The sequence below is a fragment of the Phoxinus phoxinus genome (genome assembly GCF_949152265.1).
Source record: "Phoxinus phoxinus genome assembly, chromosome: 22".
Lineage (NCBI taxonomy): Eukaryota > Metazoa > Chordata > Actinopteri > Cypriniformes > Leuciscidae > Phoxinus > Phoxinus phoxinus.
Window position 1 is genome coordinate 2190333 of NC_136897.1, and position 25885 is coordinate 2216217.

At 38.1% G+C, this 25885-nt stretch overlaps 2 protein-coding genes across 2 annotated transcripts in view; both read left to right on the forward strand.

Moving 5' to 3' along the window:
• The window catches only part of LOC306990463 (uncharacterized protein), a gene marked incomplete at its 3' end in the record, with an annotated part of 318552 nt that overhangs the window by 113521 nt on the left and 179146 nt on the right, over positions 1-25885 (forward strand). The gene's annotated exons all lie outside the window — the stretch shown is intronic.
• Positions 1-25885, forward strand: part of col2a1b (collagen, type II, alpha 1b) — a 78336-nt gene that overhangs the window by 9631 nt on the left and 42820 nt on the right. Inside the window, exons 3-18 of the mRNA XM_079597549.1 lie at positions 1840-1856; positions 2420-2452; positions 5886-5918; positions 5999-6052; positions 7896-7997; positions 8827-8904; positions 12405-12449; positions 14557-14610; positions 15768-15821; positions 17863-17916; positions 18154-18207; positions 20940-20993; positions 21073-21117; positions 22423-22476; positions 24693-24737; positions 24832-24885. Coding sequence (XP_079453675.1) covers positions 1840-1856; positions 2420-2452; positions 5886-5918; positions 5999-6052; positions 7896-7997; positions 8827-8904; positions 12405-12449; positions 14557-14610; positions 15768-15821; positions 17863-17916; positions 18154-18207; positions 20940-20993; positions 21073-21117; positions 22423-22476; positions 24693-24737; positions 24832-24885 — 830 coding nt within the window. The remainder of the gene's footprint in view (positions 1-1839; positions 1857-2419; positions 2453-5885; positions 5919-5998; positions 6053-7895; positions 7998-8826; positions 8905-12404; positions 12450-14556; positions 14611-15767; positions 15822-17862; positions 17917-18153; positions 18208-20939; positions 20994-21072; positions 21118-22422; positions 22477-24692; positions 24738-24831; positions 24886-25885) is intronic.

Consider the following 25885-nt stretch of genomic DNA (forward strand, 5'->3'; position numbering starts at 1 on the left):
TATATCAGATCTGTCATGAAATACCATTACGGTGAATGACAATCACAGATCATTTACGCTGAACCTTTAACAAACATTACATTCTGGATATCATTCATGTGCCTTGCAGACAAACTGTTTTTGTTTTTTACATCAATAAGTTTCAAAGCTAAGCTCAGGAATAATCATTAAAGGGATAGTTCACTTTGAAATTAAATGTTGGTATGTTTTATCTTACCTGAAGTGCATCCAAGATGTCGGTGTCTTTGTCTCCGCAGTAGTTTCAGTTTTGATATTTTTAGGTCAAACCGTTCTTGTCTGTCAGTCATATAATGCAGGTCTATAGGCACTGTCTCTAATAGCATGCAGAGAAAAGTCCACATTACACAATTCCCCATCGTAAGTGCACATTGATGGCCTAAGCTCGCGCGAACTCATCCGGGAGTGTTGAGTTTTCACTTATTCCCAATTTGTAAGCCTTCTATCTTGACACACGACTCGCTTCATTGTTCAGGCCAATCAAAGGCACACGTTGAGCCGTACAGCCAATCACACGCGTTTCTGCTGAGTTTAAAAATGCAACGTCCAATCGAAGGCGGTTAGATTAGTTTCCGGGGAAGAAATCCGGTGTAAACAGATCAGATGGACGTGGTTGTGTAAAAGAGATAAACCCGATATAAATACTGTTGGTTTTATCACACAAACCGCTTGTTTCGTGTCTTAGGCCATCAATGTGCACTTACCATGGGGAATTGTGTAATTTGGACTTTTCTCTGCATGCTTTTGGAGACAGTGCCTATAGACCTGCATTATATGACTGACAGACAAGAACAGTTTGACCTAAAAATATCAAAATTGAAACTACTGCAGAGACAAAGACACCGACATCTTGATGCACTTCAGGTAAGATAAAACACACCAACATTTCATTTCAAAGTGAACTATCCCTTTAAGTCATGCAACACACTCTTTTACGGTGGACTGTGAGGTTTAAATCTGGGTTTGTGGCAGATTCACAATGCAAACAACAGTTAAAAAACATGCAAGAATCGTGCAAACAGTTTCCTAAGCAATCAGTGACTTGCTCTAATCATGCAATGACTTCTCATTAACTGTCGTTTGTTTAAACAATCATTCTTCAACTCAAATTAACTTATTCTATCTGATAACTTGGTAACACTTTACAATAAGGTTCGTTAGTTAACATTAGTTGACTACATTAGTTATCATGAACTAATAATGAATTGCACCTATACACCATTTATTCATCTTTGTTAATGTTAATGTCAACATTTACTAATACTTTATTAAAATCTTGTGCACATTAGTTAATGCACTGTGAAGTAACATGAACTAACAATGAACAGCTGTATTTCTATTAAATAACATTAAAAAAGATGAACAAATACAGTAACAAATGTATTGCTCATGGTTAGTTTGTGTTAGTTAATACATGAACTAATGAACCTTATTGTAAAGTGTTACCGATAACTTCATCCGCTCCTGGAATCCGTGGACTCGTTTGTCTAGTTGAACATTTGGACTTTAAATATAAGGGTTTAAACGTTATGATAATGAAGAATATCGTGCGTGTCCGAACGTTTACGCCACTGACTCTCTCGCATCTGGGAAATATCGAAATCAACAGGCCCAAAAAACTATGGACTCATTATTATATTCATAACGCCTGAATACATCCATGGTGTTCAAGACTCAAACTGAGGATTCACCCGGAGCCGAATGCGCTGGATGTTGGAGCTGTAAAGTCCTTTAGGCTTTTAAACACAGAGCTTAGGATTGCTTTTATATGACGCTGTTTTAACACTCTGTTTTTTATCTTCCATACCGTGATAATAACAGGCGTGCCAGGTGCGAAGGTGAGTGTGTGTTTAATGTCTGTTTGAAAATCTGACTGTGTTGTAGGTGATGATTAAGTCTCAGGCTCATCCTGTGTTTGGTCTGAGATGTTAGTGTGTGTGTGTGTGTGTGTGTGTGTGTGTGTGTGTGTGTGTGTGTGTGTGTGTGTGTGTGTGTGTGTGTGTGTGTGTGTGTGTGTGTGTGTGTGTGTGTGTGTGAGTGTCAAGCAGACGTCAATCACTCAGGCCATAGATAGTGTGTGTGTGTGTGTGTGTGTTTAGTTTGCTCAAACTATTCTGGACTTTAACAATGTTCTGAAAACATTACACTGCTTTACTAAAAATGCTTTTCTTACTTAGTATTGTTTGTCTAGTTTCCAGTCCAAATAGCCTATCTAAAATTTCTTAAATCAAGTTTTAAGTGAATTAATGTGAATGTTAGCAAAACATTATCTTCTGTTAGCTTGCGTAATCGTTTAGAAGGGGTGAGTGTGTGCTGTAGTCTGTTTTTGCTCTGTTATGAACATATTTGCTTTAATGTTGTGGACTAATATCTTCTAATATTTCCCTCCATTGTGCAACAGGGACAAAAAGGAGAACCAGGAGACATAACAGATGTAAGCTTCAAACCAGTATCATTGATGTCAGATTTGTGTGTGTGTGTGTGTGTGTGTGTGTGTCAGCTGCTTCGCCCTGAAAGAGTGTGTGTCCACATTAGAGCTGCATGATTCTAGATAAATTGAGAATCACAATTTTTTTTTTGTTCAATTAGAGATCACGATTCTCCCACGATTATGAATAGACAACTAAACAAAACAGTCTATTTAAAAAAAAACATATTTAGTTTGAATTATTTAATTTTTTTTAAATCTCTGTTTGAATGAATGATTCAATGACTCACTCATGAAGACTTCACTTGTTTCATTACTGGATGAATCAGTGTTTTTGAACGAATCTCTTGAATGAATGATTCAATGACTCGCTCATGAAGACTTCACTTGTTTCATTACTGGATGATTCAGCGTTTTTGAACGAATCTCTTGAATGAATGATTCAATGACTCGCTCATAAAGACTTCGACCTCGTCTGAAATCACATACTCTCTTGAGTTGGTACTTACGGTATTTTGAATAAGTAATTACTTCACGCCGGCTTAGAAAGCATGTTCTATCTATATAGTTTGAATGTGTGTAGAATGAATGCGGACATACGCTATGATGTCATTATCATGTGACCTACCTCCGTCAGTTGCGTCGCTTCACTGTCATTAATAAATCCTCTCCCGTGGCCTCATGGGATAGTAAAGCGTTCATCATATCATAAATCATCCGGGTACATTTGAGTCCTGTGAATTTGGACATACTACTTTTGTCACATATTGTTTATCGTCCACTATATAGTAGGAAGTGTGTGACTTCAGACGCAGCCTTCACTAGTTTCATTACTGGATGAATCAGCGTTTTTTGAACAAATCTTTTTAATGAATGATTCAGCTGCGTTTACATGGACCCTTATAATCGGATTGAAGGCTCAATCGGATTGAAAAACCTTCATGTAAACACCTTAATTGATCCGATTGAGCTCGATCCGATTGAAATTTCGATCGGATTGAAAGGGGTGGTTTATTCCTTTTGTAATCCGATCAAGAGAACATGTAAACACTTAATCGGACTGAAAACCAAATCTGAAAGATATGCGCATGTGCAATGACGTAGAAATTACGTATGACGCACTGTTGTTTTTGAAGGGAAGATGGCGCGCGGGAAGCAAAATTGGTCTGTAGCAGAGACCACGTTGTTGCTGAATATTTTGAAGGAAGAAAAAGTAGTTGAAAGATTAGACGGAGATGACACGGTATTCCGCACAGCTTCCGAGTTTATACAGTACGATTGCGACTCGCATTGTCAATGGTATCGGTGCTCTCACCGTAATTTCATCGGGTGCCATGTACCCCTCTACCATTGAACATGGGGTCATAAATGACTGTCGTGTCATCCTAAAATTTTCCTTCCACTCCACGTCCGTGAAGTGGTGCAAGACAACGTTGTCCCACCAGTCCTTGCTTCGGACTTTCATCCACAAACGCCTTGTTCTGGGCTCTGGCAGAGGCATTTTAATTCGCCTTTGGCTAAGCCACGCCCTAGAATGTAGATTGACCAATCACAGCGCAGCCAAGAACGAGCTCCGACAGAGGCTCCGACACTTTTTCACGGCGCTCCATTGACTTCAACGCAGGCGTCTCATATTTTTGGTCTCGGCAGGATATTACGTCGTCGTTTTATAAAAAATATGGTTAAACGTTGTGCCTGGGGCATTTGTAACACAGATACGCGTTTCCCAGAGAGGTTGGAGGGGGGACCGTTTTTTCCCCTTCCCAAAACCGGTCAAATCCTGACAAGTGTCGTTTTTGGATTAAACTGTGTGGACGTCCTCTCAGTCAGCGAAACCCCTCAAGATCAACAACACACTTTTGTGCTCTAAGATACATTTAGCTTTTAACCTTACTAAGAAGTTACACTAGTTAGACAGTTTTATGCTGGTTTAGGTTATGATTTCGGTTCTCTGCCCTAATTGTTGATACGCTAGCACACGCTGCTAATAAATACAGCTTTATAAGTTACTCGCGTAGTCCGTTTGCTTTGTAAATAATAACGATTATAGAAGTGATTAGAGACCTACCCAGCTTTGCATGACAGTGTTTCTCCTGATATTGTGAGTCCCAGCCTCCGTCTCGATTAGGATATGCTGTGGTTCATTGTTTGACTGTGACCGTTAAGTTATGCTTTTGCCTCTATTTGGATGCCTTGTTGTTGCTTGCGTTTCACCGTTTGTCTTGAATAAAGCCTTCAAACGCACACTGCAGACACTTTTGACTACTTCTATCGGACACTTTATTTGCTGCTTTATAAAAGTTTGATAAAATTTCAGCAGGAAGAGCCGTCACAGCATAAGCCATGTTGATACCAAACCAGAGCCCAGATGAAGTTGTCGGAGGTAGCAACAGTAACTAAGGGGGGCGGGGCTTAGCCAAAGGTGAATTGCTTGATAAATACAAGCAGCACGGCACGGCACATCACGCGCTCGTCGTCTCCTAATTAGCAGCTGAAGTATGTAAATGTTAAATCTGATTTTTAAAACAAAAAAATAAGCAATGGTAAGAGGGTGGCTGTTATGCGCATCGTGGAACGGCGGCGGGAATCGTCTAGTGCACTGATAACTGCGTAACTGCGCATGTCTAAATCAGATGTAAAGCTTGTGACATGTAAACGCGCACATCAACCCGATTACTTTATTTGTCGTCCATGTAAACACCTTGTTCGGATTCTTTAATCGGATTGATTTCATTCGGATTGAGCCATGTAAACGCAGCTATTGACAAACACATTGTTTAACAGTCATTTGTAGCCACCTACTGGTATAACGATACATTTTTTGAAGATTTAAGCATTAAAAGGCGATTTACTCGTTATTTCGTCTGCTACCATGGACATCAGTGTTTATATCTGAACTATAAACGTTTATACCAGTTCTTCTATGATAATCTGAATGATTATAAAACAGAATTAATGCGCACTCTAAAAAATGCTGGGTTGTTTCAACCCAATTTTGGATAAAATATGGACAAACCCAACCATTGGGTTACATTTTTCAATTACATTTTTAACCCAACGTTTGGGTTTGTCCATATTTGAAACAACCCAGCATTTTTTAGAGTGATTGAAAAGACTGTAAGTGAAGCTGTTTTATATCTATACATGACATCGGCTCTCTCTGGATCAGAACTCAGATCTGAATGTTCGCTGTGATCGTACTTTTGAAAGCTTTAATAGACATAAAGCCGATTCACTGACATTCAGGAGCAAGATTGTGTGGGTGTTTGAATCCAGATTGCCATCTTTACTCATCCAGTTTAACAGAACTGATCCGTCAACACGGCACTAATGAAGTCTGTGTGGAGTCTGTGCCTCTTTATCTTCTTCTTCTGCTGTTTGTTTGAAACGGTGAAGCCTCTCCCAGTCATTAACTGGCGCTCTGTTGATTTTCCCTCAGGTTGTGGGACCGAGGGGACCAGGCGGGCCGATGGTACAGGAATACTTCTGGCATTCTTGGGATTCTCTGGTCTTGCCTTGTTGCTTGTTAACTTTCCCTCCTTTACTACACAGGGACCACCAGGAGAACAAGGACCTCGTGGAGACCGAGGAGAGCAGGGCGAGAAGGTGCGCATCACTTCCTGTCTGACTTCCTGTTGTGCTCCTGGCAGCCCATGTGATTGAAAGATACGATAACAAACTGAATAGGGCAGTACACACCGACAAAAAGACATTTCATAAACATTTGTTATGCAAGTAATCTTCATGAATAAGTTTTAGGATCACATTTCTTACTCAATAGAAGTAGAAATATCTAAACATTCTTGAATCAAGATACATTTACTTGAGAAACAAAGTAATATCTTGTTTTCTGGAATAAGAATGCATTAAATTGAAGTGAGTTTTCTTAAAACAAGATAATTATCTGCCAATAGGTACGAAAATACACTGTAAAAAAATATTTTCATGATTTGTTATCACAACTTTTTATCTTTTGTCAAATCAACTTCAATAACTAATGTGTGAAGATAACACTATTTTGAGTGTCTGTCTATTAAACCATTCTTCTTCATTGTATTAATTCAAATTTTTAATTACAACGAACTCAAAATGTTAAGGCAACAAGGTAACTTGCTTTTTTAAGTTAAACCAACACTTTTTTTTACAGTGTAAACTTAATTCAAAATGAAAACAAGATTGTTTTGCTTACCCTATTGGCAGATATATTTTCAAGTTTTAAGCATAAACTCACTTAATTTTGAGACATTTTTAAGAAAAACAAAACTTAATATCATCTGTCAATGTAAATGTATCTTGATTTAAAAATGTTTAGATATTTGTACTGGAAAACAAGACAAAAATACTGAGGAAGAACATATTGTCACTTTAATTTGAGCTGGTAAATCAGGGATTAAGTCAATTTTAATCAATGTTTGAATTTTTTTTAAATCTAAATTGTAAATAATTATGTCAACACTTTACAATAAGGGTGCACTAATAAGCATTAATTCATGCTTAACTAATGCACAGATAATACTGAATTAATGTATTACTAATGATTATCTAAGCTATTCATTAATGATTGCCTCATTAGCAACTAATGAAGAGTCTGTCTGGTTAATATATTAGTTCATATATGAATTGTTATTAATTAAATATGTAATTGTGGATTAATTCCATAATCACTTATTTTATTAACTAATAGTGTTCATTAATTTGTTAATTACCACAATGAGCCTAATATGCATTAATACATGATTAATTACAGCATTAGTAGTGTGTCAATTACTAGATGATGAGTTAATAATGATGTGCCTCAACAAGTAAAGTCACAACATAATGATTGTTGGCTAATGATTAATTAATCATTAATGACCGTCGCTAGAGTTTATAAAAGCTGTTTATTAAACACTGGTTTCCAAAAACATTGTAGTAATTGACACACTACTAATGCTGTAATGTATTAATGCATATTAGTTTTCCTGTATTATCTGGAAGTTGAAATATAAGGCTTTGGCTCATTGTGGTAATTAACAAATTAATGAACACTATTAGTTAATAAAATAAGGTATTATGGAATGAATACACATTTAATTAATAACAATTCATATATGAACTAATATATTAACCAGACAGACTCTTCATTAGTTGCTAATGAGGCAATCATTAATGAATAGCTTAGATAATCATTAGTAATACATTAATTCAGTATTATCTGTGCATTAGTTAAGCATGAATAAATGCTTATTAGTGCACCCTTATTGTAAAGTGTTACCATAATTAGCATGCTTGCAAAAGTGGTCGAAGTGGACCTGAAATCACCTTTTATTATAGTGCTAAAAACAACACCGCAGTGAAGTGTCCTCTGTCAGGCTCATGGGCCGTGAACGCATTACTCCTGTTGTCCAGCACACAGCTGCTTCTGGATGTCCAGTGTTTCTCTCAGATGACTGACACTGACTGTCTTTAGGGAAGTCCAGGTCCCCGTGGCCGAGACGGTGAGCCGGGAACGCCGGGAAACCCCGGCCCTCCGGGACCACCGGGCCCCAACGGACCCCCAGGCCTCGGCGGAGTGAGTGCTTTCAGCTTTACAGACACAGCCGGTCTCCATGTGATGTTTTCTGATATAAGACCTACACACCCTAAATGAGACGCTACTGAAATAAAGAGAGAGATCGTTAGCTGTCAGACTGAGAGCGAGAGAAATGAAGTGAAAAACAGAAAGAGCAGTTTGTCCTTTACCTCCAGATCACATCTCCAGAGCAAAGCTTTTCAAACTCTTTAGATTACAGATCTAAACACTCCCAATTTCTCTTATTATGTATATTAAAGAGGCCATATAGAACAGGTTCTCCTGCTTGAATGTTGATTATTCTCCTCATATTCTCCATTGTTGCGGCTCCTCTCTTCCCAGTCTGTCAGTAACGCTGTTTACTTCCTGTCTCTATGAAGCCCCTCCTTCTGAAAAGCACACTGTGCTCTGATTGGTCGACTGGATCAGTGTGTTGTGATTGGTCGAGCGCTTCCAGTGTGTTTGGGAAATGTCCCGCCCCTTACCATAACCGCCAGTTTAACACACTACTAACTAACTCAACCAGGCCCCGCCCCTTTATTCTGCATATTAATTATTTAAATGAGGAAGAAACTCAAGACTACAATGGAGGCGTTTCAGGAGTTCAGAAACACAGATGATATAGAGAAGAACTGGAGCTTTCTCATGATCCCACAGCAACATCACACACTAAACACAGATCAACATGGACACAAGCGTGATAGTTGCCCTGTACATCTTAAATCTGTCCAAGAATGTGTGTGTGTGTGTGTGTGTGTCTCAGGCAACATGTGGACTTGTGTTGACGTTTTACATTTAGACGATGCCGAATGATTTTGCTCTGTTCCAGAACTTCGCGTCTCAGATGGCCGGTGGGTTTGATGATAAAGCAGGAGGAGCTCAGATGGGAGTGATGCAAGGACCAATGGTGAGCGCTCATCTTCATCATCTTCATCATCTTCATCTTCATCACGTAGTGCAGATCTTGTGCTGGTGACAGTATTACAGAGCTGAGCATCTTCTCACGTTTCCATTGCGCTTGCGTTTCAAAGTGTGACGATCCGACTCCCAAACCATGTCACGAAACCAAAAACTGCTATTTATACAACTTAATTATATAGTACGCTTTAGGTTAATTACACAATAACAATAAAAAAATGTATATAGGTAAAAAATCTATGAGTAAATAATAACTAAATACAGCTTTGAAACTAGTCAATAATAAAGAAGAACAAAGAAACACAATACAAGAAGAAAATGATTTTCTTACTCAGTGTTTTTTGTGTTTCCAGCTCATATAAATATTGTTTACTGAAAAATGTATCAGAATTAAGTGACTTTTCTGCTTAAAACAAGAACAAATAATCTTGTTTTCCCTTTGAATGAAGTTTATTTTTATGACCCAGTTAACAGATATCTGTTCTTATTTTATGCATGAAGTCACTGTTTTCAGAGAGCAAGTCTTAATATCTTCAGTCATTTAGCTTCTCCAGTAAATGTATCTCGATGTAAGAATGTTTAGATATTTGTGCTGGAAATACTGAGGAAGAATCACTTGTCTGCAGTGTAAGCGTCACATCTGGCAGAAGTCCTGCTTCCTCAGCGCAGATCCGGTGCAATAAAGCCCTCGCAATTTACTATACGCTAGTTTAATGTGTGTGTGTGTGTGTGTGTGTGTGTGTGTGTGTGTGTGTGACTGTGCACTGCAAAAAGCTTTTCTTGCTTAGTGTTTTTGTCTTGTTTCCAGTCCATATATATAACATTTCTTAAATCAAGAAGCATTTAGATTAGTAAAATGACAAGATATTCTGTCTTGTTTCCTTAAAAAATATATAAAATTAAGTGAGTTTCTATTTTAAACAAACCAAATTATCGGCCAATCGGGTAAGAAAAATCAGATTTTTTTTACCCCATTGGTAGCTAATTTAGCTTGTTTTAAGCAAAAACTCACTTAATTTTATATATTTTTAAAGAAAACAAGAGAGAATTTCTTGTCATTTTACTTATCTAGAAAATGCTTCTTGATTTAAGAAATTTTAGATATTGGACTGCAAACAAGACAAAAATACTAAGTAAGAAAGGCAGTGTTTTTGCTGTGTGTGTGTGTGTGTGTGTGTGTGTGTGTGTGTGTGTGTGTGTGTGTGTGTGTGTGTGTGTGTGTGAGTGCATCCGAGAGCAGATATTGTTCTATTAGTCTATGTTTTACTGGTCATTAAAGTCATTAAAACTGGTTTAATGACCTCGTTTAACCTGTGAACCCTGAACCGTCACCCCTGTTTCTGAACACAGATCTGATCTTCAATAGTTGTCATTTATGAATGCTTTGGAATATAGACCTAACGCTGGTCTCTTTTAAAGACGACACTCAGCAGATTATTGCAGAAAAGCACTTGAAAGTCTACAAAAAATGCTTCTTTTTTTTTGTTTTTTAGTTTACAGTAACGCAAATGTGCTGAACTGAACATTTTTCAAACCAAAGCCAAATTTTTAAGTTTATATTACACAAATGAATCACGCTAAAAGGATTAAAGCTACTTTTTTCAGGTTAATCCAATGTCCAGTTTCTAAAGGATAATTTGTGAGTGTTTAAGCTTTAGAATGATACCCTCATTTATGATTACCGTACTAAAATATGAAAAACGGCACTTAACAGGCTAAAAATGGGTCAGCTTTTCAAATATTCAAGTAATTTACTGTACTAAATGAAATCAGGCTCTGGATAAAATCCAAATAGAGTATTTTGATGATCTTCAGCTAATCTACAGTTTTTGTTCAGTTTTTTTTAATATACTTATTATAGTATGTATTTGCAATAACAGGGTAATAACTTGGTACTACCCCTAAACCGGTAACACTTTACAATACGGTTCATTAATTCATTAATACATTAGTTAACATGAACTAAGAATGAACAATAAAATGAATTTCAACATTTACTGATACGTTATTAAAATCAAAGGTTGTATTAGTGAACATTAGTAAATGCACTGTGAACTAACATGAATAATCAATGAACTGTATTTTTATTAACTAACATGAAGAAAGATGAATAAATACTGTAACAAATCTATTGCTCATTGTTAGTTCATGTTAGTAAATACATGAACTAATGTTAAATTATGAACCTTATTGTAAAGTGTTACCTAACCTTAACCCACCTAATATCACCCAGTACACTGTAAAACATATTTTCATGATTTGTTATCACACAACTTTTTATCTTTTGCCAAATCAACTTCGATAACTGTGTGAAGATAACACAGTATTCTGTTTATTAAACCATTCTTCTTCATTGTATTAACTCAAAATTTTAATTACAACTAACTCAAATTTTCAAGGCAACAAGGTAACTTGCTTTTTTAAGTTAAACCAACATTTTTTTACAGTGTGTACTCACTTAGGCAAGTACACTAGAAGTACACATACTGTAGAATAAAGTTTCCCCCAGCATGCACTCTTCTGAAAGCACATCTCTGTGCCGGCTGTCATGAGCGGCTCCATTATGTGGCGTGCAGGAACACATCGAGTGCTTGAGCCGCTCTGGGAAACTCCCACTGCGCACACGTGTGTATCCGTCTCTTTAAACACTCGGAGGCATTCAGGAGCTCGGCTCCTTCCAGCTCGCGTGGACTTTACTGTGGTTTCAGGAGATCAGACCTGATGTGACCCCGACCACAGACCAGTCTGGAGCCGCACCGGTATATCTGTATACATCGAATGGGTCAAAATTATCCATTCTTCTTTCATGCCAAAAATCATGAGGATATTAAGATCATGTTCATGAAGATATTTAGTAAATGTCCTACCGTAAATATATAAAACATGTATTTTTGTGAGTGAATGCAGCACAATCGTGAACATAAATGCACAACTTTAAAGGAGATTTTCTCAATGTTTAGATTTTTTTGCTCCTCAGATTCCAGATTTACAATAGTCATATCTCAGCAAAATATTGTCCTATCCTAACACACCACACATCAATGTATTCAGCTTTTATTTGATGTATAGATCTCAATTTAAAAAAAATGACCTGCTCATGGTTTTGTTAGTAACATGCATCCAATTATCAGCCGAAGTTGTTTAAATAAAAGTCAACAAATATGACTGGAAGGCAAAAGCACAGATTAATGTGGAGAATCAGTCGTGTTCAGAAGCATTATAATCATGAGCTGTCTGAACACAGCTGATGTCCTCCTGGCCTGTGGATTAGTCGCGGCTCTGAAATATTTAATTGCTGGTAAAGTCACACGGGTTCAAAGCGCTTAAGCTGATGTGTGTGTGAGTGTGTGTAATCTGTGTTTCTGCTTCAGCGAGTCGCTCTGATGTCCCGAGGGAACATGAAGACATTAGGATATAACCCACAGCGCCTCATTGCTGTCGATCCCTGTGAAAGCACGAACTGATCCTGTTGTTCTGTTTGTTCTTCAGGGTCCGATGGGTCCGCGAGGACCACCAGGCCCCAACGGATCTCCCGTGAGTGTATTTCCTCCACACACACCTCATCCGTGCGACACTTATATGATAATACGTCATGATACGACTGTAATGTGGATTTCTATCCTTTGAAAGACAAGCAAAAATAGCATGTGTAAGATGATCCTTAGCTTCCTAAAGTTAATAATAACACCTCACTCACACACACACACACACACACACACACGCACGCACACACACACGCACGCACGCTCGCTCACACATACACACACACACACACGCACGCACGCATGCTCACACACACGTACACACACGCGCGCACACACGCACGCTCGCTCACACATACACACACACACACACGCACGCACGCACGCACGCACGCTCACACACACGTACACACACACATGCACGCACGCATGCACAAACGCACGCACACACGCTCACACACACATACACGCACAAACGCAGCCACGCACACACACACACTCACGCACGCACACGCACGCACACACGCATGCTCGCTCACACATATACACACGCACACACACACACATGCACGCACACACACGCACGCATGCACAAACGCACGCACACACGCTTACACACACATACACGCAACCACGCACACACACACACACACACTCACGCACACACACACGCACGCTCACACACACACGCACGCACACACACACACACACACACACACACGCACATATGCACAAACGCACGCACGCTCACACACACATACACGCACACACACACGCAGCCACGCACACACACACTCACGCACTCACACACGCAGCCACGCACTCACGCACACACACACACACACACACACACACACACTAAGGTTCTTGACTTAATTTTAAAGATTAAGCCTAAATTTATGCCTAAAAAGGTTCTATATAAGGAGAAATTACTTAAATTATTGCAAAATACTTTCATGTTTACCGGGTTGTTTACATTTTTTTTTGACGATTATGGTTTACAGCTTATAAAAAAACCCTAAATTCAAAATTATAATATTGTGAAAAGGTTTTCATAAGCTGTAAGCCATAATCATCAAAATTATAACAAATAAAGGCTTGAAATATCTCACTTTGCATGTAATGAGACTATATAATATATTAGTTTCACCTTTTAAGTTGAATTACTGAAATAAATGAACTTTTGGACCATTTTCTCATTTTTCCAGTTACACCTGTAAGATTGCGAGCTGTTTAATTCAATTAATATAATAAAAAAAAAAGCTTAAAACCAAATCAATTAAAACTAAATCCATAAAATGATGGGAAAATATTCATAAAGCGTGTGATGGAACACTTTAAGGTTCTATATAGAACCTTTTCTTTAATTAACGTCTCCTAATCATATGCGTCTTGAATCTTTTCTGTTAATCAGGTTTTGTCGTAACCAGCCGTGACATTGATACGCGACAATAAATTTTTTGACGGTTTTGTTTCTGCGACGTCCCGTTTGGAACGAACAACATCATATCAACTATGACAATGATAATCTTAGGTACTGATTATTATGTGCTTTATTTAATGTGAACAGAATTGATTGTGAGTTTGAATATCATGTTGTGTGACCATTATAGCCGACAATGGATAATTGAAAATAAATGAATGGAAACAAGAATGTTGAACTGTGAACAAACAAGTGTTCAGTGACAAACGTGTTAAAATGTAATATTTATGAATATGATTATGTACTTTTCCATTGGGTTGTGAGTGCAGTGCGCTTGCAGAGAGGCTCCGCCCACACGCTCTTCTGATTGGCTGTGATGTTTGATTGATTTTGTCGCGTCACATCTGATGTTGCTTGAATCACATCGCGTTTAGTTTGGACTTTTCATGCACACAGATAATTAATCTCTTTCTTCTACAGACAATATGTGTTTTTCATATTTTTCATATTAATTTCATATTAAATTAAATAAGGTTTTCGTGTTGTTAACTATACAATGTATATCAAGGGTGATATTCTTGGAGAAAGCATGTCTCTATAGTAAACACACACTCCGGCTCTTACTCCAGCAGTCTAATAATAATACTTCTCACTGTACACACACTGATCATATAAATATTGTTTCTGGCGTGAGTCTGGCCGTGTGTGATGTGAACTGGGTCTCTCTTTGCTGCAGGGTCCACAAGGATTTCAAGGCAACCACGGAGAAGCCGGAGAGCCCGGATCATCGGTACGTATCCAGCAGAAAATCCCTCATTACTGCCGATTACAGTCAAACTCCCAGTGTGCAAATGCCACTTCATTTAGCCGTAATAATCCTAATCATAACAAGCCTCTCTAGATCTTGAGTTTCGGTCAGTGAGCTGGCTGTGTTTTTAACACTTTACAATAAGGTTCAATTTGTTTCTGCCTGAATGTTGAACAAACACATTATTTTCCTCATATTCTCCATTGTTGCGGCTCCTCTCTTCCCAGCATAGATGTATATATACACTAGATGTCGCCTTGGCTACGGCAGTTCATTGGAGTGAATGCGTCAATAGAGCCGCCATCATGGAACAGGGGAGCTCCTCCTCTTTAATGCATCAGCGCCAATGTAGGCAAACGTCTAACGGAAATAAAATCACCATAAATCGTCATGAATGCGATTTTCTAGTTTTTTTGGTTCGTTCCAACGGTCAGGCATGTATTTATCATTAAGTCCAGAGAAAAAAAAAAATATTTTTTAGTCTTCCTAGTTCATATTTTGTTCGTGTGAACATTCATACACAGCACAAAAGTCCGGCATCATCCATGAATTCGAAGTACAGGCGGAGATAGCAACGTTACCTCGCTACTTCCTATGACAAGACCCCTGTTCCAAGATGGCGGCGGTTTTGACGCATGCTTAGCACCCCAAGGCGAGTTCTAGTGTATATATCTATGTCTTCCCAGTCTGTCAGTAACGCTCTGTTTACTTCCTGTCTCTATGAAGCCCCTCCTTCTGAAAAGCACACTGTGCTCTGATTGGTCGGCTGGATCAGTGTGTTGTGATTGGTCGAGTGCTTTGAGTGTGTTTGGGAAATGTCCCGCCCCTTACCATAACCGCCAGTTCAACACACTACTAACTAACTCAACCAGGCCCCGCCCCTTTATTCTGCGTATTCATTATTATAATGAGGAATATTGTGACGTGTTCGTTCCCGGAAGAAACTCAAGACTACAATGGAGGCGTTTCGGGGAGAACTAACACGCATGAACTAATAAGACCTTATTGTAAAGTGCTAATTTTGTTTTTAATACACAAAGCACATATTAGGCACTGAATACATTGTTCTTAACAATCAGTGTTTTCACTCATATCTCAAATCGTTCACATAATTTCACATTTTTCTTTTCTCCTGATAGGGCCCAATGGGTCCCCGTGGCCCTCCCGGTCCCTCAGGAAAACCAGGAGATGACGTAAGTATCCTCATGATTATCCTGCTCACACTGTAATATGATCCGTCCTCATATGTCCTGTAAAGACTCACGATCAAATCACCGAACGCTCATAGTTTCTGTGAACTTTCCCCAAGGTGTTTTTCTCAATATTGCTGACTCCAGCTGTTCTTCTCTTCAGACTCCATTCCTTCCACTTCTGCTGCCCACATCACACACACACAGACACACACACACACACACACACACACACACACACAAACACACACACACACACACACACACACACACACACACACACACACACACACACACACACACACACACACACACACACACTCAAACTCAGACACACTCACACTCACACTCTCACACACACACACACACACACACACACACACACACACACACACACACACACACACACACACTTGCGTCTGCAAATGTCTATTAAATGTGGTTTAAAAGACAGTTAATATTCTGCAATATTATTGATCTAACTGTACTGACAGTATCTGAACAGAATTGAGCTGAATAATGACACTATTTTTTTCTGTAGAACTGCTTTATTATAGATCAAATTTTATTTGTTTTATAATTGATTAATTTTGCAACGTTGACACTTTTATTTTCCCGTTTATTACTGTGAAGCTGCTTTGTATGGAAACTTGTTTCCGCCACAAAATGAAAAATATAAAAGGTAATTGCAACTTTTTATCTCACAATTCTGACTTTCTTTCTCACAATTGCGTGATATAAGTCGCAATTGTGAATTATAAAGTCAGAATTGCGTGATATAAGTCGCAATTGTGAGTTATAAAGTCACAATTATGAGATATAAAGTCAGAATTATGAGTTATAAAGTCAGAATTGCGTGTTATAAAGTCACAATTATGAGTTATAAAGTCAGAATTATGAGTTATAAAGTCAGAATTGCGTGTTATAAAGTCACAATTGTGTTATAAAGTCACAATTATGAGTTATAAAGTCACAATTATGAGTTATAAAGTCAGAATTGCGTGATATTAAGTCACAATTATGAGATATAAAGTCACAATTATGAGTTATAAAGTCACAATTATGAGTTATAAAGTCACAATTATGAGTTATAAAGTCAGAATTGCGTGATATAAAGTCACAATTATGAGATATAAAGTCACAATTATGAGATATAAAGTCAGAATTATGAGTTATAAAGTCACAATTGCGTGTTATAAAGTCACAATTATGAGTTATAAAGTCACAATTATGAGTTATAAAGTCAGAATTGCGTGATATAAAGTCACAATTATGAGATATAAAGTCACAATTATGAGTTATAAAGTCAGAATTGCGTGATATAAAGTCACAATTATGAGATATAAAGTCAGAATTATGAGTTATAAAGTCACAATTGCGTGTTATAAAGTCACAATTATGAGATATAAAGTCACAATTATGAGTTATAAAGTCACAATTGCGTGTTATAAAGTCACAATTATGAGTTATAAAGTCAGAATTGCGTGATATAAAGTCAGAATTATGAGTTATAAAGTCACAATTATGAGTTATAAAGTTGCAATTTCAAAAAATTTTCCCAGAATTGCATGTTTATATCTCGTAATTCTGCAGGACTGCATATATCTTGCAAGACTTTATAACACGCAATTGCTATATAAACTCGCAAATCTGAGAAAAAAGTCTTTATCTCCTTAGAGTTGGACTTTATATCTCGCAATTCTGAAAAATAAAGATGTAAACGCGCAATTGTGAGATAAAAAGTCACAAATGTCTTTTAAAATGCTTTATTCTGTGGCAGAAACAAGCTTGCATAGCTTAGTCTTGTTGCATGAAGCGCTATAGATGTAAATAAGTGTGGGAAATGTGTGTGTCCCCGTGAACGGCAGCTTTGATGTAAAGCATGAATGCAGATCCTTGATTTCCTGGGTTTGTAGTTGCAGTTTTCCTCCACAAGATGACATTTAAGCACAGAAGCGCTCGCTGGAAAGTGTGTGTCGCCAGAACCGTTCAGTGTTCGACTCTAAGCTGATCGTTTGAAATCACTGTGTGTTTTCTCTTGTAGGGCGAACCTGGGAAACCTGGGAAAGGTGGAGAACGCGGACCTCTCGGACCTCAGGTGAAGCGCTTTAAACTGAACCAGCGTTACAGTGTTTGATCCGTGTGAGAAGTGCAGACATGCGGAGACTCAAGCTCTTGCCCAGATGTGAGACGCAGCTGTGGCCAGAGAGAGAAAGAAGAGACGTCTGAATACTTCCATTCACCTCCTACCTCTCTCTCCCTCTCTCTCTCTCTCTCTCTCTCTCTCTCTCTCTCTCTCTCTCTCTCTCTCTCTCTCTCTCTCTCACACACACAGGGAGCTCGTGGATTCCCGGGAACACCAGGTCTACCTGGAATCAAGGGACACAGAGTTAGTGCACTTTTTCCTCAGTGGTCAGTCTCCTTAAGGCAAGACACTAACAGGTGGACAGGGTAAAAATAGGGCTTTTCACACTTGAAATAGTTTACCCTGCGTCATTCTTAACCCGGGGAAAAGGAATCATGGGTTATTTTGCTTCACGTTGTAAATTGCTCATAATTAACAATTAATCTTGGGTATTCATAAACTGCTGTACATCTGCACTAGCAATGCACATCCTCATTATATTATTCTGCCGACTGTACTATCAAAAATCCGGATTGATTTTCAGACTGTAAACGGTCTCTTCCTCAGTCCAATTGACCGTTCGCAAAGACACGCCCCCTTAGTTACTGTTGCTATGTCCGACAAGCTACGCCGCTCTCACACACACATGTTCTCACAGTGAAAAACACATCGCGGAGCAGAGAGGACACTGACAACACACTGACGGACACAGACCAGATTACTTTTCGGTTACTTTTGATATTAAACATATTAAACACAGTCTCACCTTTCAAATTTGGTCATTTTTTAAAATAAATGTAAACAATAAATAGCGTTTTGTGGCTCTTTAATGTGTGTGTCAGATCGCTGTCGCCTCAGTTAAAGCCGCTCGTGAACCGATCATCTCTTCCTTCTAGTTCATTTATAGCATCAAATAAACATGAATGAACATCAGAAGGAATGTTGTTTTAACCGCGGAGAGACGTCAGTACACTCCGCTTCTCAAGCTCAAATCCTCCATGTTAATCTACTAACTCTCGAACTCGAAGTATGATTGGTCAGATCACCTGTCAATCAAACTCCCTGCGAAGGGTCAATTTTTGCATTTTTTGTCACACTTTAGATTTTTTTCCCTCTCAAACGCTGAAACATACTGTTTACATTCAACATGCAGTTTGTCTGAGCAGGTTTCATAACCCCGGGTTAAACGCGGTACTAACCCCGCTTTAAAATTATAGGAGTAGTGAAACATTATTTTAGAACAGCGATAACCTGGGTTTAAAGGGATAGTTCACCCAAACATTAAAATTGATTTACTTACACTCAAGTTGTTCCAAACCTGTATGAATTTCCTTCTTCTGCTGAAATTAAAGGAAGATATTTAGAAAAATGTTTGAAATCAAACAGGGCCCCATTGACTTCCATTAAAAAAAAAAAAAAAATACAATGGAAGTCAATGGGGCCCTGTTTGATTTCAAACATTTTTCAAAATATTTTTTATTTTATTTTTTATTATTATTATTAAAATATCTTCTTTTGTGTTCAGCAGAACAAATACAATCATACAGGTTTGGACTAACTTGAGGGTGAGGTCAGCCATTTTGGGGTGAACTGTCCCTTTAAGTGCGGTGTGAAAAGCGCTATACATAGGTTTCTTGTATACAAACAATACCGGATGCGCGCGCATCCAAGAGGCAAGACCGCTATATGTTATGCCGAGTTCTGTAAAAGAACATTGTAATTAACGTAGATTTCGCATTGTTTGTAAATTCTTGTTGACTCAATAATAAACTGCAATTTCAGAGTTGAATCTGTTTGCTTGTGTTTCATTTGCATATTAATATAACATTATGTAAAAAGTTAGTTAGTTGACTAGTATGAAATTGTCCACCTAAGTCTGCGAATCATAAAAACATGACATACCCTATGCATTTAGGTTAGTTTACAGCACAACAGCTCCGCGTCATCTCTGCTTCTGCTAGATATAGCCGTAAAGACTGTTGCTTTCTGCCTCTTAGATGCGCGCGCATCTACGTGATGACGTTGCACAGAAACCCGTGTATTGTTATTGTGTTTTGTATTACAACTTTTTTAAAGTATGTTTAAATATGCAAATGAGGCATTACCTAATTGCCAGAACAGAAATCTGACCGTTGGATAAAGCCAGGTTCAAGATTCTTGTTACGTTTTGTTGACATATTAGAGTTAAAGGTTTTTACAGAGGGCTTTTACATTTTGTATATCATATCTGAAGTTCTTTGAGTACCCAGAAAAGCGCTATATAAATTTAACAAATTATTATTATTATTATTATCTCTTTTTATCACTCCATAAATCAGAAATTAGGGTTAGGAAGCTTGTTTTGACCACAGAATAAAAAAGAAAAAAGGTAATTGCGACTTTATCTCACAATTCAGTTTTTTTCTTCTCAGAATTGTGTGATATATGATTGCAATTGCGAGAAAAATCAGAATTACGAGTTATAAAGTTAGAATTGTGTGATATAAACTTGCAATTCTGACTTTATTTCTCGCAATTGCAAGTTAATATCACGCAATTCTGACTTTAATAAGTGAGATAAAAAGTCGCTATTATCTTTTAAACTGTTTTATTCCGTCGTTGAAACAAGCTTCCATAGAAACAAGTCAACAGCCAAAGGAAAAAATTAATAAAAAATGTTTAGGAATACAATTTTGTATAAATCAGGGTGAATGATATATGAACAAACCTTCAGAATATAAATAGGAATAAAATTTAAAGACATGTATTGGAATTTAAATCTACATATGCAGTTAGATAACGTGTAATCAAATTTAAAAAAATATTAAATGTGTATATTTTGTATGTTTTTTTTTTGTTTGTTTGTTTTAAGAAGAAGAAGACATGCAATGGCCTCAAAACTGAGCAGTGAATGAGAAACACTGGTGTTGCCTGTAGTGTCTCGCCTCAATGCCGCAATAATGCATGATCAGAGTAAACGGAGTGACTAAACGTGTTGATCTGTGGTGTGTGTGTAGGGATATTCCGGTCTCGACGGGGCTAAAGGAGAGTCTGGAGCTGTTGGATCAAAAGTATGACCTTCACACATTACCTTTCCAGCATCACATATACGAGTGTTCGAGTGTCTGACTGTGTGTGTGTCTCTGTCAGGGCGAGTCCGGCTCTCCTGGAGAAAGTGGCGCTCCTGGACCGATGGTGGGTTTGTCCTGCACACATCTATTCACTTTCAGTAAACCTTCATTCCTAACTGATCAAACATCAGATTGAAACATCTACACACACATGCTAGAGTCTGACCAATCAAATGACCAATCAATAAACTGCCACGAGTTCAGAAAATCACATTCGTCAGCATATATGAGACAATAAAGTGCATAAATATGACATTACACATATTGTAACCAAATTCCCAGATAGGAAAGAGTAAAACACACATACACTGTAAAGAAAGATTAGTTGACTCAACTTAACTAAGTCAAGTCATCTTGTTGCTTTTTGACTGAGTTAATTTGAGTCAACTTATAGTGTCGTTTATGTATCAATTCGTGTTTTGAAGTGTAATAAACTTGACACTATAAGTTGACTCAAATTAACTCAGTCAAAGCAACAAGATGACTTGACTTAGTTAAGTTGAGTCAACTAATCTTTCTTTACAGTGTACTGTACAATCTCTACACTGCAAAACATTATTGTCTGGTTTTCCTGCACAAATATTAAACATTATCCAATCAAGATATATTTACTTGAGACGCAACATGACTGAAAATATAAACTCTTTAATGAAGAGTTAATCAATATTAAGTGAGTTTTTGCTTAAAACAAGAACAAATATCTGCCAATGGGGTCAGAAAATAATTTTGTTTTCCCTTTGAATTCAGTTTATTTTTCTGACCCTACTAGCAGATACTTGTTCATATTTTAAGCATAAACCCACTTAATATTGATGAGTTTTTCATAAAGTAAGTCTTAATTTCTTCAGTCTTCTCCAGTAAATGTATCTTGATTGAAGAATGTTTAGATATTTGTTCTGGAAAACAGGACAAAATACTGATTGCCGTGTAGAGACAGCAATGAGATTAAATGGCGAGGGAATGGAGATTTTGGCGAGGGAATGTGATATTACTTCAGAGGAAATCTCCATTTTTGATGTAGGGTTTCCGATCTCAGTGATTTCTCACAGACACCAAAGCCTTCAGAAGTCAGAGATCTCAGAATGAACTCTTCATATTGATCTGAGCAGCTCCACATTCAGCGATTCACTCGCTTTTATTTCTACAAAGGAATCTTTTGGGAATACATTTGAGACTGTTAATATTCCCTTGACGAATGACGTGTGTGTGTGTGTGTGTGTGTGTGTGTGTGTGTGTGTGTGTGTGTGTGTCTGTCTGTGTCTGTCTGTCTGTGTCTGTGTCTGTGTCTGTGTCTGTGTCTGTGTCTGTGTCTGTGTCTGTGTCTGTGTGTGTGTGTGTCTGTGTGTGTGTGTGTGTGTGTGTTCCTCAGGGTCCCCGTGGTTTGCCTGGTGAAAGAGGGCGTCCAGGACCGTCTGGAGCCGCTGTAAGAATCACTCGCTTCTTCAATAATCTTCTTTCCTTCCTCTGTTGCTCACTCTCAAATAAACGTTTTATAAATTAATTTCCATCTATATCATTAGTTAAGTCACTGCTTGTAATGGTTGGCCTCCATATGTGCGGTACCTCACTATAATGCGAAAAATTATTTTCCTATTTTGTATTTTTGTCTTGTTTTCCAGTACAAATATCTAAACATTCTTAAATCATGATACAAGAAAAATGAAAGAATGCAGTTTTGCTGACGTAGGTCACTGGAGACGTGTTTTTTAAAAGCTGAACCTCATTTATATTGAGCGCCGTGTTTGTTTAATCTGGTAACGTTAGGGAGTTTATATGAAGTTCAGTGTTTGATCATGTGATCTTCTCTCCGCTCCTGGCCTGTGTCTGAAATCGCCTCTATAGTCTTGAATAGTGCACTGTTAGAGGAACAGACGTTTGTATATGTGTCTGGAAACATAGTGGACGTTATCAAGTGCACTCATTCAATCCCACAATGCACCATAATAACAAGTGTACGCTCATCGGCGGGAGAATACCCATATTGCACTGCGAGAGTCGCGTGCTGAATGAATTCCCGCGTCTGACCAGAAGATGGCGCTCGCTGAATCATCATCCCTCCATTTCCCAAACCACTGATCCCGCGTAATATCATACTGGTTTAAACTCCTGTATAATTGAGTAATAATTCTACATAGTTTCCACGACAGAGTTCAAGATTAATCTGTTCATCACTACTGGAGCGGCTAGTTTGCAAAGTTTCAAATGATTATTAAACCGCAAGCACACACTACGGTAAAGCGGCACTCAGTGTCTGGATTCACACACTCGTCTTCGTTCACTTCAAGTATATTAGTGGACTGGTGTAGGGAGTAGTTTAATTAATAATATTTCGAACACAGTCCGTGTCAAGCGTGAGACTCTGCAAAAGACGCGAGGTGTGAGCGCACCGGCTAAAGACGTCCATCTAGCGCTTGTTTACAGTGAAAAACAATATAAAAGTAGCGCAGTGGAACAGAAAACCCCTAAGAAATGAAGTCTTGCTTTCTGAAAATAATTAACAAACTAAAGTGAGTTAAGGCTTATTTTAATTTTTACATTTTAAACTGACTAAATATTTATTTATTTTGTCCTCACATTCCTTCTTGTGTGACACACCTGAATGAAAGGCTCATTATGCGGGTCATTGTCTTCTCAGGTGTGAACCACTTACTATTCATGATGGTGTTGGATCAGTCACGCCCCTGCGCATATTGCCTTCCCAAACAAAAAGTGTTTTACAAAATGTAAATCAATGTATTGTTTTATGTGAATGATTAGTCAAGATGATTTTCAGGTCATTTTGAAGGAAAAATTCTAGGCGACAACATCCATTACTCAAAAGTATTGTTAACATATATTTACTATGCGTTTTGTGGTGTTATTTCAGACACTTTAATTTTTTGTTTTTTTGAATAACCACGCATAAACATTATTCTCTCAAAAATACAAACATGTACATGCATGTTGCTCACATATTATGGTAGCCCTGTTTGTGATAAATAGAGTCTAATTACACCTTTGCCATTAATATTTTTATAAGCAACTGAAAAAAGCACAAATGTCACGGCATGTCAGAACATCTCAAGGACCCCAAAAACACCTTAGACCCCAGAGGGTTAAACAAGATTATTTGTCTGACCCCATTGGCAGAAAAACACGAGTATTTTACAGTAAAAATGACTTAATATCTTATCTTATTTTTCTTAGATATTTGTACTGAAAAACAAGACAAAAACTATTTTTTTGGCAGTGTGGTTTGCCGGTTCCCGGTATCCATGTTATATTCAGACGTGGGAAGTAAGCAGTATGACGTAGTGTTTGGGACATTTGCATTTGACTGGAAAAATTTTAACCAGAATTTCATAATCATAAACAACGATACAGCAACATGATATACTAATATGAGTCAAAATATGCAATGATTTTCGAAAGTCTGCAGTAATTTGAATAGATTAGTTATGGTTCTCCGCATGTGTCTTTCTCATTCATAGTGCAGTAAAGACATTTGCTGTAAATCTATATGCTGTGTTTCTGATAATGATAATAATAATATGGTAACCAGTATCACCAGCTTGCAAAATAACAGTATGTTATTGTTATTGATATGGAGATTGTTGAGGATGTTGGTTATGAAGTGTGTGTGTGTCTGTGTTTGATCAGGGTGCTCGTGGGAATGATGGTTTGTCCGGCGGTGCTGGTCCTCCTGTAGGTTTGAGGCTTCTTCTTCATCATCTTCATCATCTGTTGTCTTCTGTAAATGCATGTTCATTTATTCGCCTCGCGCTGTTTCTGTTAACAGGGTCCAGTCGGTCCGGCTGGAGCTTCTGGTTTCCCAGGATCCCCCGGGTCTAAGGTTTGACAGCTCTTAATACTTAATTCCTCATAATTCCTGTCACATGTGTCATTATTAATAATGCACTAGTGAGTGTATTGCTACTTTGGTATTTTTATGCATGACTTGTAACAGGCTAAAGATACCAAAAACAGCAGGAATGTTAGATTTAAAGGGGAAAGTCGTGATAGTTTTCAGGCTCGACTAGAACAGGTTTTCCTGCTTGAATGTTGATTATTCTCCTCATATTCTCCATTGTTGCGGCTCCTCTCTTCCCAGTCTGTCAGTAACGCTCTGTTTACTTCCTGTCTCTATGAAGCCCCTCCTTCTTAAAAGCACACTGTGCTCTGATTGGTCGGCTGGAGCAGTGTCTTGTGATTGGTCGAGCGCTTCGAGTGTGTTTGGGAAATGTCCCGCCCCTTACCATAACCGCCAGTTTTAACACACTACTAACTAAAGCCGCGTTTCCACCGAAATTACCCGGAACAATTTGTCCCAGGAACTTTTTCCGCCCCAGACCAGTTGCTTTCTGCGTTTACACCGCGCGGTCTAAAGTTCTGGGAAGATTATAAACTGCGCGTGACTGCTCCTCCTACAGTAATCAGTTTTGAGCGCCTCATTTACAATAAGTATGGAGGAGATTCAAACTGTGCTGCAGTTGTTTGTCAAGTCAAGTCATCTTCATTTATACAGCGCTTTTAACAATGTAGATTGTTTCAAAGCGGCTTTCCAGAGATAAACGGATAATTTAAGGTAACAGATTGTTTTGTTTATAGCGGTTCTTGAATAAAGATATTTTCCAGCTAAAGTTAGTTTTGATTGATTCACTTCCGTCGCAACGATCATTAGTTATTAAATTAGGGGCCGCTAAGACGACATCGCTCTCTCTACACACACTTTAAACTGAACCTGTGAGAAACACTGATGGCGCTCGCGTGCGCATCAAGAATTAATTCTTCAGTTATGCGCATTTGAATATATGTGTGCAGGTTTGTAATTCCCTACAAACCAAGCCTATACA